General features: G+C 41.8%; 1 protein-coding gene across 1 annotated transcript in view; it reads right to left on the reverse strand.

Annotated features, from left to right (window-relative positions):
• Positions 1–1,698: 1,698 nt before the first annotated feature.
• Positions 1,699–15,893, reverse strand: part of RBM28 (RNA binding motif protein 28) — a 28,458-nt gene continuing 14,263 nt past the window's right edge. The window contains exons 11-19 of the mRNA XM_068549397.1: positions 15,094–15,167; positions 14,156–14,291; positions 13,111–13,175; positions 11,130–11,288; positions 8,732–8,881; positions 8,345–8,419; positions 5,198–5,457; positions 4,517–4,616; positions 1,699–2,048 (exon numbers count right to left, since the gene is read on the reverse strand). Coding sequence (XP_068405498.1) covers positions 1,914–2,048; positions 4,517–4,616; positions 5,198–5,457; positions 8,345–8,419; positions 8,732–8,881; positions 11,130–11,288; positions 13,111–13,175; positions 14,156–14,291; positions 15,094–15,167 — 1,154 coding nt within the window. The 3' untranslated portion in view covers positions 1,699–1,913. The remainder of the gene's footprint in view (positions 2,049–4,516; positions 4,617–5,197; positions 5,458–8,344; positions 8,420–8,731; positions 8,882–11,129; positions 11,289–13,110; positions 13,176–14,155; positions 14,292–15,093; positions 15,168–15,893) is intronic.

Consider the following 15,893-nt stretch of genomic DNA (forward strand, 5'->3'; position numbering starts at 1 on the left):
CGAATTCACCAAAACTGCCTCTGTGATTTAGTTCAATGCAAATCTTTTATGTATGCAGATTATATAATCCGATTTGCTATTTTTCTTTTGCATCTTTAAGCTTTCTAAATAATTTCAAAAGTAAACTATCAGACATAAGATAATTTTTTGCAAAACTATATTCACAAATAACCATATGCTGAAAGTTATATATTAAAGAGTGACTTTTTAAATGAAAATGATACTAGTATGTGGATTTTTAAATATGCATAAAAAAAGGAGTTTTAATGGGCAAAAATTAGCAGCTTAAATAGTAATGGGATGAACAATAATTTTGAGGTTTAAGTTTTGTTTTCCTTGGGATTCTTATTATATAGTTGTATCTTAAATATAGATTTAAGAAATTTAGAAAACATATGATATCATTATATGATAAAGTATATGGAGAAATGCAAAATTGTCATTGTAAACGTTCAGCAATATATATTTTTTTAATTTAGTGATTCAAACATCATTTAATAAAATAAAATAAAGGCAAAAAAAAAAAGAAAAGAACTGTGCAGTAACTTTTCCAGCAGTTGAATGATGTTTTAAACATACTGGGCTGCTAAACCTGTCAGGAGAAAAATCTGGATCTAAGAAAATCTGGCAAAGCTATCTGAAATGAACCCCAATTTTTATCTTATCCTAAATGTTAAGATTATTTTTAAATGTTAATTTATAGATATTTGTACACTATGGGAAGAAGTGTCTGGTGAGCAGACAGCTGGCCAAGGGAAAACAGACCAGAGGCCAGGCAGGCTGTGGATCTTCTATTTACACCTTTAATAAAGTGTCTGACTCCCTCACAGAGTACAGGTCATCCTAGGGTTGATGGGTTGCCAAGCTGCTGCCAGAATATTTCGAACTGCCCAAGTCGCACTGTCTCCAGGTAACTCTGGAGATACAGCCTCTGTCCTTTAGTTCTCTCCAAAAGGTTTCAGTATTTTCATGGTCTCTCTTTTACCCATCTTTAAACCAATTAAGGGCATTTCTGAGCATTCACTGGTTTCCCAAGATACTGCAATGAAATAGCCATATCCCTAGGTCAGCAATGGTTCTGAAGAAAGCATCACTTATTATGGCACCAGACTGGACTGGGGAACTAAGAGCTTTGTGCTGTATTTCCAACAATCTTTCTCTGGCCATGCTCACTGCTCTCTCCACCACCCACCACCTGTCTTGAGTCCTCAGGAGGAGGTGCTGGAAGAGAGGAAAGGCAGGTTAGCACCACCCAGGCTAGTGTCTGTGGGCCACTGCCAACTGATTTCTAGTTAACTACCAACAATTACCCACTCATTTGGCAAACAATTATCAGGTGTTGCTCCTGGCCAGGCCCCACGCCCTCAATTACTTTCCAAGTTTCTTCCACCCTCAAAGATTAGGTTGGAAATCATGTTTCTCTGCTCTTTCTTAATCGATTCCTGCAGTATGTAGGACTACATGCCTGAATTAGAGTTAGGAATATCAAAAACATTTATAAATAATAAAGGATTCCCATATATTATAAAGGAGAGTCTACTATTCAAAAAGCCACAAAATATCTCATTTAGAGAAGACACTTAACAAAATATACATCTTAAAAATTCAGCAGTCAAGAATGCTTTTTATAATTGTTCCCATTTGAGCAACAAAGAATTAAAATGGATAAGAATTATAAACACAACTTCACACAAAATATGCAAGAAGCATCACCATGTTTTTCTGAGATTCCTCTTTGTGGTTATCTAACCACACACCAGGGAGGGACCAAAGTTTAGATGCGCCCCAGTCGCAGTGCCCCAAAGTGGCAGTGCACTCAAGGAGTTTCCTTCCCTCAGTAATGACATGGGGGAGACGGGGAGGCTTTACCAAGAAGCACACAATCCAGCTTCTTACCCAGTCTACTACCATCATCAACTGTCAAACCATTTGCTCCTCTTTGCAAGAGGAGCTCCTTTAGAAGGTCCCAATAACTTCTGCTTATATTGTTCGACCAGCTGGTTGAAGCGAATTTCTGTCTTGTTTCCCTTAGCTTTCTTCCTAGGTACCTACAAATGAAAGGTAAGGAAACATAAGATAATCAGTTTCAAGTATTAAGTATTACCTTACTCTTAGGCCAGCCAAGGGAGAAAGTAGGTTCAGAGATCTTGTCCACCACAAGAGGGACTTCCAGACAGTGACCCCACAAGAATCATCCATTGGTAAGAAATCAGACCAGAAGTGCCTAAGAGAAGGGCCCCACTAAAATACCGTGTTTCAAAGGCCTCTCCCCCTTCAATTCCCAAATGTTCACACGAATCTCCTCCAAGATGAGACAGCCCCAAGTCTGGATGGTCTTGCTTGTTGTCCTTTCCCTCACCAAGAATTACAGGGTTTCAAAGAGAGCTCTATAAGATAGTCTGATGGGTCAGAGGCTTCCCAGAGACACAGATTTCTTGAGTAGGATGAGAAGCTAATGCTTTTGTACCCTTCAAAGAAAGGAACTAGGCAAGAAAAAAAAGAAAATTTGACTTCAAATGATCAAGAATGCAGGACCACCACTTTCTATTAAGAACTAGGGCTCCTTGGAAGCTAATGCCAGGGTTGACGAAGAAATAGGTAAGTTGGGACATCCGGTTGTACTAGAAAGTAAGGACACTATCAAAGACAGGGTCATGTCAGAAGGACTCAGGAGTCAACCTGAAGGGGCTTCTGCTGGCCTCAGATGGGACAAGAATAATGACTGCATCTGACTGAAACACATCAAGTACATAAAAACTCAGGAATTCACAATACTAAAAAAAATCTTACTGGTCATCAGAGGAGGTTGGTAGGGCAACAACTCATTACTCTGGAAACCGATAAAAGGAAAAAAACAAAATCAAGCATTTACCCTGCCTTTCCTACACAAATGATATTTCATGGGAACCAAACAGTTGACGAGGGAAGATTCTTTTTTCTAGAATTCTTCTTAAAAAACACAAAAGCGTTGATAAAATTAGAAAATTACCATGCTGCAACTCGTATTGAAATATGGATCTAGATAGCAATCATCAGTGGGTGCTAAGACCCTTAGGTGGGAGGCTGATGGGGGACTTTACAAATGGAGGGATAAGGTAGACAATTCCTAAACTTACTGATGAATCACAGCATCACTAAAAATGGGGCAACCAGACACTATGCACCTTATGGTGCAATGCAACAGAAAGCACACAGCACCACCTATGAAATACTCTCGCCAAGAAAACTGAACTTGAATCTAATCAAGCCTCTAGATCTAACAACCAGTTTGTAGGCAACATGGGGTGTTAGAGGAACAAGTTAAATGACAGCACAAGGAAGAAAGCAACTAAATTCAAAATGTAATACATTCTAAGGCTAAGGACCTGGCTTATCCAACAAATTAACTGCATGGAAAAAATCGGGGTGGATGTAAGGAAGACTGGATATTATAGGGGAAAAAAAAAGATTTAAGAGATTTAAAAACGAAGTATAAGGAATTCCCTGGCGGTCCAGTGGTTAGGATTCTGCGCTTTCACTGCCGTGGCCCAGGTTCAAAACCTGGTCGGGGAACTAAGATCCCACAAGCTGTGTGTGGGGCATGGCCAAAAAAAAATTCCGAGTGTAACATGTGGACTTTGTTTGGGACCTGATTCATACTAACCAACTTAAAAAATGTATTTTTGGGCTTCCCTGGTGGCACAGTGGTTAAGAATCTGCCTGCCAATGCAGGGGACACAGGTTCGAGCCCTGGTCCGGGAAGATCCCACATGCCGCGGAGCAACTAAGCCAGTGCGCCACAACTACTGAGCCTGCGCTCTAGAGCCCGTGAGCCAAAACTACTGAGCCCATGTGCCACAACTACTGAAGCCCACGTGCCACAACTACTGAAGCCCACATGCCTAGAGCCCGTGCTCCACAACAAGAGAAGCCACGGCAATGAGAAGCCCGCGCACCGCGAGGAAGAGTAGCCCCCGCTCGCAGCAACTAGAGAAAGCCCGTGCACAGCAACGAAGACGCAACGCAGCCAAAAATAAATAAATTTTTTTAAAAAAATGTATTTTTGAGGCAACTGGGAACGTTTTAATATGGGTTACATATTAGCTATTAAGAGCTTCTTATTAATTTCATTAGATGTGATGATGGCATAATATGTGTTTGCGTATATGTGTGTTTAAAGCCTGATCAGCTCGAGATGAATTCAGAGATATTTTTCTGAGCAATACACCTCATTTCCACATGAGGCACATTTACAAGTGAAGTAGAATTCGCTTTAATATATTCACAGGGTGGGGTGGGGTTGGGGGGTAGGTAAAACAAGATAATTGTTGAAGCAGAGTAACCAATACATGGGGTTCGTTTTATTTTTCTCCCCACTTTTAGGACCGTGTACCGCCACATCCTCTAAAAAGCTGCAATACTGTACATAACTGCAATCTAGAAGCCCTTTCCTTTTGCACAACTAATCATGGCACAAGCGGCTGCCGACCCCAGCAGAGCTGTGCCATGCCAAAGCCTCAGGGCCTACAGAACTTACCTGCTTGGAAGATAATTTCTGCTTCTCTTGCTTCCAGTGGTTTATCTGGGGGTTTGGCTTCTTGGGAGGGAGAGGCTTCATTTTGCCTTTGTCCCGTAACCTGAAACAATATGGTCAAGTGTCACCCTGAGTTCCTCCTCTAATTGGGACCCCTGAGATTTTTCTCAGCCCAAAAGATCAAATGCCTTTTCTTACACTGGCTCTTTCTAAGCCCATGAGAAATCATGCTAAAAAGGGATACTGCAACAGAATGTCCTATGGCTCAACATCTGTATACTTGTCTTTTTGTTTTGGCTTAAAACCTCAAGGGGATCTCAAAAACCCTCATATACTTAACAAAAATTTTGTCAAGATCGACTTCTGTTGACAGCACTAATCTGTTGTCCCAAACAGAAACCTCAAGGAGATGGGCCTCAGCTGAGAGAGACCGCCATCAGGACAGGAGGAAGCTCTTCAGAAGAGGAGAAAAATCGCACGAAAGCCCGCACTGGAAGGCTCCTCTGAGGCCCCCTCTGCCGGTCCTGTTCCGGCCTCCATTTGGTCCAAGAGTGACTGTGCGGGGGTAGAGATACTTCATGCGGGACTGGCGCACACTAAGCTTCCCTTTCATCCAAACAAAGCCACAAAGAGGAAAAAGGGCGAAGCAAAACAAACCCTCTGAGCCGCCATCCTGCATCTCACCTAATTTTGGGGCCTCGGTGTGAGGGGAGCACCAGGACCTTTCTTCTCTTCCTCCCATCAGACAGCTCCACGTGCTCCACCTCGGCTGTGGTCTGGAAGCCTGTCCACGAGACAGATCCTGCCTTCTCCTCCTGCTCCGTGGGGGCCTTGCTTTGTTGATGCATGTGGTTCTGAGCTGTTTTCTGTTGCTGTTTTTTTCCAAGCTCTGGTTGTTCTTGCTGGGGCTGCTCACCAGTTGCCGGCCTGGATTTCACTTTTTGCTGTATAAGGCAAGAGAATGCCATTTAGTTACTGGGTGAGGTTTATTTGCTGGAAATACTCAGAAGAGGAATGAGCTGGTGAGAGAAGGGGAATTCTTCCCCCAAACAGTTAGAGACTATAGGAAAGTGAATGCAAGTAGTTCACAGGCCCTGAAATAGTAACAGATGGTTACTGGGTGGGGGACATAAAACAACCATTTCCCTTTCCACATGCAGAAATAGGGGAAAAGTACAGGTATGTCCAAAACGCAAAAGCCAGTAGAAAATAGGCCAGTAGCATGGGACAATTACCAAAGGTGTAACAAATGTATAATGGGAATGAGAAGAAAGAAGAGAAATATTTGAAGTAATAAGAGCTAAAGATTTCCAAACTTAAGGACAGACACTAAACCACAGATCCAGGAAGCTCAGCCAAAAACCAAACAGGATATTAAAAAAAAGAAAAAGAAAAATGTACATCTAGGCATATCATATCAAACAGCAGAAAATCAAGGAGAAAATCTTGAAAGAAGCCAGAGGTAGGGAAAATACATTACCTACAGAGGAACAAAGTTAAGATTACATTGGATTAAAAAAAAAAGATTACATTGGATCTCCCTTCAGAAACCATATAAGCAAGAAGAGAATAGAATGAAATATTTAAAGTTTGGGGGAAAACAATCACCAACTTAGAATTCTTTACCCGTGTAATTATCCTTCAAAAGTGAAGGAAAAACAAAAACTTTCTCAGACAAACAAAAATTAAAGAAATCTGGGAATTCCCCGGCAGTCCATGGTTAGGACTCAGTGCTCTCACTGCCAGGGGCCTGGGTACGAGCCCTCATTGGGGAACTAGGATCCCACAATACGCACAGTGAGGCCAAAAAAAAAAAAAAACTTTAAAGAAATTTATCACTGGTAGACCTGCCTTGCAAGAAATACTAAATGAATGTTTTAAGGGAGGGGAAATGACAGGTCAGAAACTCGAATCCACACAGAGAAAGGAAAAACATTAGAGAAAAGATAAATGAAATGAAGATAAGGAAAAGATGACATGAGAAGGAAGACATAAAGTATGTTACAGATTTATTTTGCACTGAAGTGGGGGAAGAAAAAGAAGATTCATGTGAAATTAATGTAGTAATAATAATGTTACTTTGTCCTTTTCACCTCAGAAATCTAGATAGGCACACACTGACACAACAAAGATCTATTATATGCCTCTTATGTGCCAGTCTCTAAGTGGTAAGGGTACAGATGGACAGAATGAAGTGTCTACCTTTTAGCACTCACAGCCCAGTGGAGAAAAGAGACATCCACAAAGTAAAAAACTAAAAAAAAGTTTAAGGAACTTCATGTAGTACAAGTAATAAAGTCTTATCTCTTTTGAGAGAGATGGGGAAATGCTACTTGTGGAATATGAGTATGGAAACTGAGTAGAAGTATCCTTGAGTCAGGGGAGAGGAACACTTTTACACAGAAAGATCAGTATGTACATAAGTGTAGGCAACAAATAAGGCAACGTGAATTTTTTTTTAAGCCAGTAGCTACAGAATCACCTCTGACTTTGGCAGTAAATAATTCTATAACTACAATAATAAAGCTGCCTTGAATAATAACCAGAACTCAGGTTTTTCCAACCCAGGGCCATTGTATTAGCCACTGACACTGCTCCTCTAAAAGTCATGCTCAGGGCTTCCCTGGTGGAGCAGTGGTTAAGAATCCGCCTGCCAACGCAGGGGACATGGGTTTGAGCCCTGGTCCGGGAAGATCCCACATGCCGTGGACCAACTAAGCCTGTGCGCCACAACTACTGAGCCTGCACTCTAGAGCCCGCAAGCCACAACCACTGAGACCACGTGCCACAACTACTGAAGCCCGCGCACCTAGAGCCTGTGCTCCACAATATAAGAAGCCACCGCAATGAGAAGCCCGCGCACTGCAACAAAGAGAAGCCCCTGCTCGGCGCAACTAGAGAAAACCCGTGTGCAGCAACGAAGACCCAACGCAGCAAAAATAAATAAATAAATAAATTTATAAAAGTCATGCTCATGATATACACCATAAAGACACCAAAACACTGCAAATGTTTGGTATATACGCAAGTTAAGGTATAATATCAATGAGATCTGTAAGAGTTATGGTGTCAAGAATAACCTGGCCTTCTATGTCCTGTGGCAAGACGGGTAAGAGAATGAATACTGACTGTGTGCTGACTGTGTAGTATGTGATACAACTTACACGCGTTACCTCATTTAATCCTCATCAACCATATAACATAGATGATGTTAATCCTATTTTTACAAACTAGAAACTGAAGCTGAGAGAGGTAATAACTTGCCAAGGAACTCAGAAAGGGGCAGAGCCTGAGTTTGAACATGAATATTCTTGTTCCCAAAGTCCCTGTTCTTTCCTCTATACTACACTAGATCAAAAAAAGTACTAAAACTATCAGGCATCACACTTCTGGAGCCATCTAAGAAGAAAACAGAATTATGGAAGAGATAGCTGAAATCTACAGGTAATGTAAAACTTAACCTTGGCTATTAATTTTGACACGTGCCATCACCAAACACTGCAGTACAAGAACTGCTGATTGGTAATAACATCAGTCTGATTCTCCTCTCTCCTTCCTCCCCGTTCTGTGGAGCTATCACAAGCCAGGCCAGCAGAAGAGAGATGGCCTGCAGAGTTCTAGGGAACTAAGAGTAAAGGGTAACAAAGAACCTAACGAGGAAGAGACCTACTTTAAGGGGGCAGAACCACAAACTGAACAAAACAGGAGTTTAAATATGGCCTGAAAAAAAAAATTGTTTGAACTGAACTGTACACTTAAAAATAGTAAAGTTTATGTGTATACTACTACAATTTAAAAAACAAAGACAGAAAAAACATTTCAGTTCTGTACCAGGCTGCGCTGGATCCTCAGTTCCTTTATTTTAAGTTTCCTTCGATCTTCCAAAGAGAACTCCACTATTGGTCTCTGTGGCAGAAGGGGACAGAAAGTCATTCATTAGATTTCTTCATCTCTGCATGCAATGAGCTGAGATATCGTCTCACCACTACCGTCTTTCTTGCAAGTCAGAGGATGCTGCTCACTTCACTCTACTTAAAGGCAAGGGGCCAGTTCTGCAAGCAGTCTATCCAGTTTAGCGTTCCTTCTAATCATCTTATCACCCGAATCACTGATCACTCCTCCAACGCCTTGCCACTCTTACCCACCATACAAACGTCAGAGGGTTTTCCGCAAATGGCCCTCAGAGGAACATGTCCCCCCCCACAGGATGAGGCTCACCTTCTGAGGCCCAAAGATTTCTGGATTGTTGTTGATGTGGCGTAGGGCTGCCAGGGCATGCTCGTGCTCCTGGAACTCTGCAAAGGCATAGCCCAAGGACTGACCGTTAATTTTCCCATGAGCTCCTTTAAGGCCTCGCATTACCCGACACTACGAGTAGAACAAGAAAAAGAATCAGTAATTAGAGGATAAAGATCCTTAACAGCTTCAACAAGAAATCAGGTTATTGGAACAGTTTTCATATATGTCACCATCACAACAGTTTTACTGGAATAGCTCTTATGAACGTCTGTTTTATTAGAATACACCTACGGAGAGCACAAAACGAGTTAAACATATTTTCTTGCTTTCTAAGAGCTTACAGACATCAACACAGACCCACAAATAAGAATGTAAATAAAATAAACTTCCCAAGGAAAAATTATAATAGCTAACTGTTGACATGACAATACACACAAGCTGAGAGGTACATGGTACTTGAGGTTGTATAAGTTAGCACTGAGGCTAAAAAGCCGTCTGTGGATCTCCTCACTGAAGAAACCACTCAGAAAGGAAATTACTGAAGAAGGGAAGGATAAGGGCCTGATGGCTTTAGGTAAGAAAGACAGTTCAGGTATGGGGAAGATCCTGCCCAACATATAGCCTCAGAAGTACAGGAAGGAGCTTCAGCTGTCTTTGCTCAGAGCTCAGATCCCCTCTGGTGTGATTTTTCCCTAAATCCTTAAGCTGTAATAGGCATCCTGGGGCACCGAGGAACAGCAGGATATTTTGGGAAAACTGATTGTTTACATGCTTTTACTCCTGGAAGCTGTAGTTGTCATGTAACAGAGAAGTCTAGGTATTGGATACACATGGATGCTGCATTTGGTGTGTGTCCGGTATCTACTCTGTGTCTAGAACTGTGCCATGTACTGTAGGATAATCAAGAAAGCATAGGGCTTCCCTGGTGGCGCAGTGGTTAAGAATCCGCCTGCCAATGCAGGGGACACGGGTTCAAGCCCTGGTCCGGGAAGATCCCACATGCCGCGGAGCAACTCAGCCCGTGCGCCACAACTCCTGAGACTGCGCTCTAGAGCCCACGAGCCACAACTACTAAGCCCGCGTGCCACAACTACTGAAGCTCATGTGCCTAGAGCCCGTGCTCCACAACGAGAGAAGCCACCGCAATGAGAAGCCTGCGCACCGCAACGAAGAGCAGCCCCCTCTCGCCACAACTAGAAAAAGCCCGCGCGCAGCAACGGAGACCCAATACAGCCAAAAATATATATAAATAAAATAAATAAATTTATTAAAAAAAAAAAAAAAAAAAGAAAGCATAAAATGAGGCTCCTATCCTCAAGAGGCTTACTATCTTACTGAGACACGATATTTACACATATGAAAGAATTAAAGAGAAAATTCAATATAATGCAAATATTGTAAAACACACATACATTTCTCTAAATGATGGCAGGTGTTAAATGTGCAGACTCTTACTAAGTATTGTGGATGTTAATGCTCACCCCTATGCCAGTAACAGCTGAACAGTTACCAAGTTTTACCAAGAGTGGTGTCGGCTACGTGCTGACATGTTCATATTCTCTCCTGGAATTCCCTGAATACCAATACCTTACATTTTGAAGAGGATTTCCAGGAATAGGAAAATAGTTTACGGTGATGAATCAAAGCAAAGCAGATTCATAATATTGGCTAGGTTACTTATTCAATAAACACTAAACAAGAGATGACTATGTGCCAGGTATTATGCCAAGAACTGGGAACAATGATATAACGCCTGCTCTCCAAGAGCTCAGCCTGGTGGGGAACAATGACCGGCAGACCATCACAGGACATGCAGTAGTCAGCACTATGACAGAGGTATGCAGGGGTGTCGTGGGAGCAGAGGAGAGGTTTCTGTACGCACACAGAGCCTAACCAAGTCTTGGTGTGAATCCAGAGTTTGTCTAACACAACTGCTGAAGACGCGGGTGGCTCCCTATGCTCACCACGGGGCACTGAGGACTCTTACTACAGGGTAAGAGCCTATACGGTAGTGAAACGCCCTTCTAAAGAGCAAAGCACACATTATTTTCTCTGCAAGAAAATTAACCTTACAGCACCTGGTATAATGCTGAGAACACAGCAGGTATTCAATAAATGCTTGCTAAATTAATTCATGAGGGCAGAGACTTCCTCACATTCTGCTGCAATTTGGTCAGATGTGAAAGGCAGTTCTTAGAAGAGGTAAAAAAAAATTTTCAACCCCAAAAAACCATAAAAATCACCAAACTCAGCCTTGTCTGCTGACAGTGTGTCCAAAAGAAAATCTGTCAATCTGCCAGCACCACAGCCTGAACTAAATACTCGATCTGACCCAGGATGAGTACCTAAGTTCTGAGTGGGCAGGGCCAACTCTCACCTCCTTGATGCGCACCCGCTTCTCCCCTCCAGTGGCATTCAGCAGCAGCTTTCTGAGCCGTTTGTCATCCACGGCCTTTGGGAGATTGTGCAGGCACAGCCTGGTCCGGGAGACAAAGATATTCTGGTCCTTGAGTTTCTGATGCTTCAGCAGCTCAAACTGAAAGAACAACAAATTGTTAACAATACAATCCACCCTTTAAAAATACAGGCTCATAATTCTCCAACAGGTAAGAATCATGACCCCTATCCAATAACCACACATCTAGAAAAAAGGGAGGGAAACCACCCACCCCGTAGCCTTATGATACCCAGCACAGGGAAAGAAAGGGTCAAGGAAGCAAGATGATGGTGGGGAGGTGATAAGATCATGGGCTCTGGAGTCAGACTGAATTAGAAATCCATCTCTAACTGGAGAAGCTACATAAAATTGTTTAAGCCTCAATAATTTCACCTACAGAGTAGAACTGTAGATCAAAATATAAGATCAATCTTTCAGTACTGATGTGAGGCTGCAATGAGGTAATACACATGAAATCCCAAGCTCAAACCTGGCCCAGAGCAAATAAAAAATAATACTGTAGTTAACATCTATGCCAAGCCCTTACCTACCCATCAACTCAAACTAATTACTTACTCCTTCCAAAAGGAAATGGAATTTATTTAAAGAATTCTTGATAGAATATTGTCTCGTCTCAACTCTGCCACCTTGAGGCAAAGAAACGTCAATGGCCATAGAAACAAACTGCATCTAGAGCCTCAACTATGCTGCACAAAGCACTGGTCCCAGGGCACCCTGTCTCTAAAGTGAAAGGATGACATTCTTCTCCTGATTTGTTTGTTAAAATTAGCTCAGTAGAAAAAAGTTTTAAATTAAATTTTTTCTTTTATCAAGTTTCATTCCTGCTGCTTCTTGTTTGGTAAAGGTACTAACAAATCATAAAATAAACAAATACCCTGGAAATGAATATTAAAAGGGCTATTTGAAGAGGTTATCATGCTTAAATTCAACAGTCTAATTTTTCTCCTAGGAAAAACTGTGCCTGCTCTGAATTACAATGTGTATACTCTAGTGAGCTTTTTGCTAGAAAAATTCACTCTAAGGGAGAATTAAATGTGTCACTATCACACTGTGATCAGAAAAGGGCATACAATGCCCTCCAAATAACCATGATTTCCAGATGTTCACTACCCAAAAAAGTTGAGAACACTAGTCTAGAAACTGTACAGAGAAAAGACATGCTGCCTCTTGCTGTCACTATATTCTCATCTCTGTCCATCATCTTCTGCACTTTCAGGTTCCATAGTTAATTCTGTTAATGATCATGCATCTTTACCATTCTAGGCTGGCTTAGCTTTTTGAAAGTAAGCTATACGGGCAAAAGTAAAAATTACCGGAACAAATATCGCCGAGCAGCAAAGGAACTCAATAGGATCAGTTATCAGTGGAAATCCCATAACATAGAGTTTTCCTAAAATGATTTTATAATCTGGAGACACCACCCAACCCCCATCAAAACAGACATCTTAACTCTCCCTTCCAAGACCCACATCTATACCTCCTTCCCTACTAACTCTAGCCACCCTGACCTTCCTTTATGTTATTCTGCATTTATACTGACACCTAACCTAATTATATACAGCCCGAGCCTCTAGGTATCTACTCCATGATCCAGAAGCATACTATCTGGCATTAGTATGCTTAATACTGCTGAGTATTATGCCTAATACTGCTGAGCATTAGGAAAATAAAGAATAAGACCCAGTTCTTATAATGGCATATAATGCTGACATGATATTATGTATAATGCTGGGTTAGTTGCTGTTTCACCTGTGTGCTTGTTTTCTAACAACAGTGTAAGCAGCACCTGTGACCGATACTTGCTTGGCTCTTTGATGAGCATCTCTAGCATTCAATTATTATTATTTATGGATTTTATTAAGTCATGCAGAACATGAAGACTGGTGCCTAATCTACTCACTCGTTCTCTTTTGGCCATATCAGCAGCACTCACACCCTCTGCAGCCTTCGTCCCAGCACGAATCACTGCAGAAAGAGGGAAAAAGGCCAAGACATCAGCAAGGGAATTTTCACTGAGCAATAAGAGGAATGTGATTTGAATGATGCAAGCTCTCTGTACAGGGCCCTGAGGACTATGCTGGCCAGGACATAGTGGCATCTGGGTAGGTCCAGAAATAGGCTACAGGGCTAAGTTCTTGTCTATGAGCTGCTCTCAAGGACTAAAACTCTGAACATTTTGTGATTTTGTTCCTCTCCTTCCTTTCCCTCAAAGAGTTTCATGTACATGCCCAAAGTCAGATGGAAAGGCCTAGAGGAAGTTCTGGAAATAAGTACATTTTAGGCATCTAGAATGCAAAAATGCTCTACCTATAACCTGTCCTTGGAATTTCACTGCGCGTGTATTTGGGAGCCATTACTAAGCAGTGAGATAAGCCAACCTAGAAAACAGCTACATCGTAACACAGGGCCTAGTCTCAAAGGCTAATGGTCTCCCATTTGCTAGTCCAGGCTGGGCAGCTGGGCAGCAGGTGGCAATATTGTGTGACCTAGAGAAAAGGATTCTTTTGTCTTAATTAAAGCTCATTCCTGATTATCTTTCTGACATTAATGGAAAGGTACTCAGTGCATATTTAAAATCCATGAGTAATCCAAAAGAGTAATTTTAGTCATAATTTTCAACTTCTTCAGAAAACCTATCAGGAATGATGACAAAAGGCAAAGGTAATTTGAGTTTTTCCTCCCTCTTTGCCCTGCTAATCCTCTGACAAAAAGGTCTAAAGGCAAGCAGGCAGAAAGGAGAATGGGACTCGTTAATCCATGAACTGGGTGAAGCCTTCCTAACAGAAAGCCACATCTACTAAAGTGGATTAACAATATATCACTGTTAAAGAGGACGCAGGGTTTTTAATTTGAAACATGCCCCAAACATACTACTGCCAGGTCACTGTCACAGCAAGGGGCCAGCTACTCAGAAGCCTGGTTCCCATCTCCCTGCCACCACTCACAGCCTTCTCGGGCCAGATAGAGGTTCCGGGTCCCAGTCGGCTTCTTCACCTTCTTTGTCCGGAGCTTTGCAGCCTCATCACGGGTCACTGCCAAGTCAACCTTAAGCTGCCGGCCATCCAGTTTAAGCCCACCACTCTGTAACAGATTGCAACCTCTCTTAAAATTCATGATGAGTAGAAGCTAAGCACCTGACAAGGAACACCAAGGAAAGGGAAAACAGCAAACCCCAATTATGCTGTGGAACCCAACCCCCAGGATGTTTTAGCCCAGCTGGTTGCAAGTAGATCACTGAGCCGAACAGTATTTAGCACAGCTGTGCAAAGGCCACATGTTCGTTTGTTTTAAGGGAGCTGATTAGTCCCAAAGTAGGCCCAAATTGAGGAAAATGATCTGTAAACTGGCAAATTTTTAGTACTCTAAAGAAAGCTAATGAAATGGTAGTATTAACTCTACTCAGGAGAATTTAAGAGACAATGGCAATACAGAGTAACTTATCTCAAAACAGTTTGTACTTGGTTACAGAATACACAGAAAAATTCTCCATCACCTACACACTTTCTCTCTCAAACATTTACTCCACTTCACAGATGGCCTTAATCCCTTCTTGTCCCAGTGTTTCATGTCATCAGCCTAGGATAGAGACTGACATACAGAGAGTGAACCATAAATAGATTATTATACCTGCTTCCTCACCTGTAAAGTAAGAATAATGATTGTACTTACTTTATATACACCTACAGGGCTGATGTGAGGATTAAATAAAGTAATGCATGTAAAGCTCCGTGCCTAACATACACTACGTGCTCAACAAGTGTTAGCTTTATTATTATTATTATATCATTGACAATAATAATAATAAAGCTTTGTGTAAACATCAGATGTCGCCCCTGGGAGCCACTACTGCCTAAGTTACAGAGTAAAGAAATGTCTTCCTTACCTCGGTATCTGGAGAGGCAGCTTCGAGGCATTTCTGAGCCGCTTCTTGAGTCATGAACTGGGCAAATGCACAACCTGCACAGAGAGACAAAACTAAGTAGATCCCAAACACCCATGGCCCACCAGGAATCCAAAGACAACACTACAAATGGTGGCAGCCTGACACAGAGTGGAGGGGTGGTAGCATCCTTTTGTTTAGTACTATGAGACTTAACTAAGAAGCACTGTGTCAGGCGCTGGAGGTTCAAAGACAGGTAAGATAGCACACCTGCTCACAATGAAATTTTATTATTACTTCCTTCATCTTTTCTAAGGCTTCTTAGAAACTTTAGTCTCACCATCCCACTCCTTAATAAGAAATATCCACAAGAAATCCAAAGAAATTCCAGCCTAACGTTTAATTCAGCATCACTCTCTGCACGCCTATTAGAGGACTAAAGAAACAACCACTTAAGCCTGAAATTAAATTACAGAGCTCACTGTCATCACAGTCACTGGAAGGCATTGTACAAGGACAGATCTAGCTCTTGGAGTAAAAAAAAGTCCCTGGCCTCTATCCCATGAATATAGTGGTGAACCAGAAAGCCGCGAGCTCAACTCTTTTTTGTTTTGTTTTCATGAATTCAACTCGACTCATGCTGGAGAATTTCCACACCTTTCACTGGTTAGAGGCAGGGCCAATCTACCCATCCTAATTTTCTGCTCTTGATGAAAAGCAGCTTTTGTAAGAAAAACAAGTTCACCTTACAGTAAACTCAAAAAAAAAAATTAAGTTCCATAATATTTTGTTAGTATTCCTTT

The sequence above is a fragment of the Eschrichtius robustus genome, chromosome 8 (assembly GCF_028021215.1).
Source record: "Eschrichtius robustus isolate mEscRob2 chromosome 8, mEscRob2.pri, whole genome shotgun sequence".
Lineage (NCBI taxonomy): Eukaryota > Metazoa > Chordata > Mammalia > Artiodactyla > Eschrichtiidae > Eschrichtius > Eschrichtius robustus.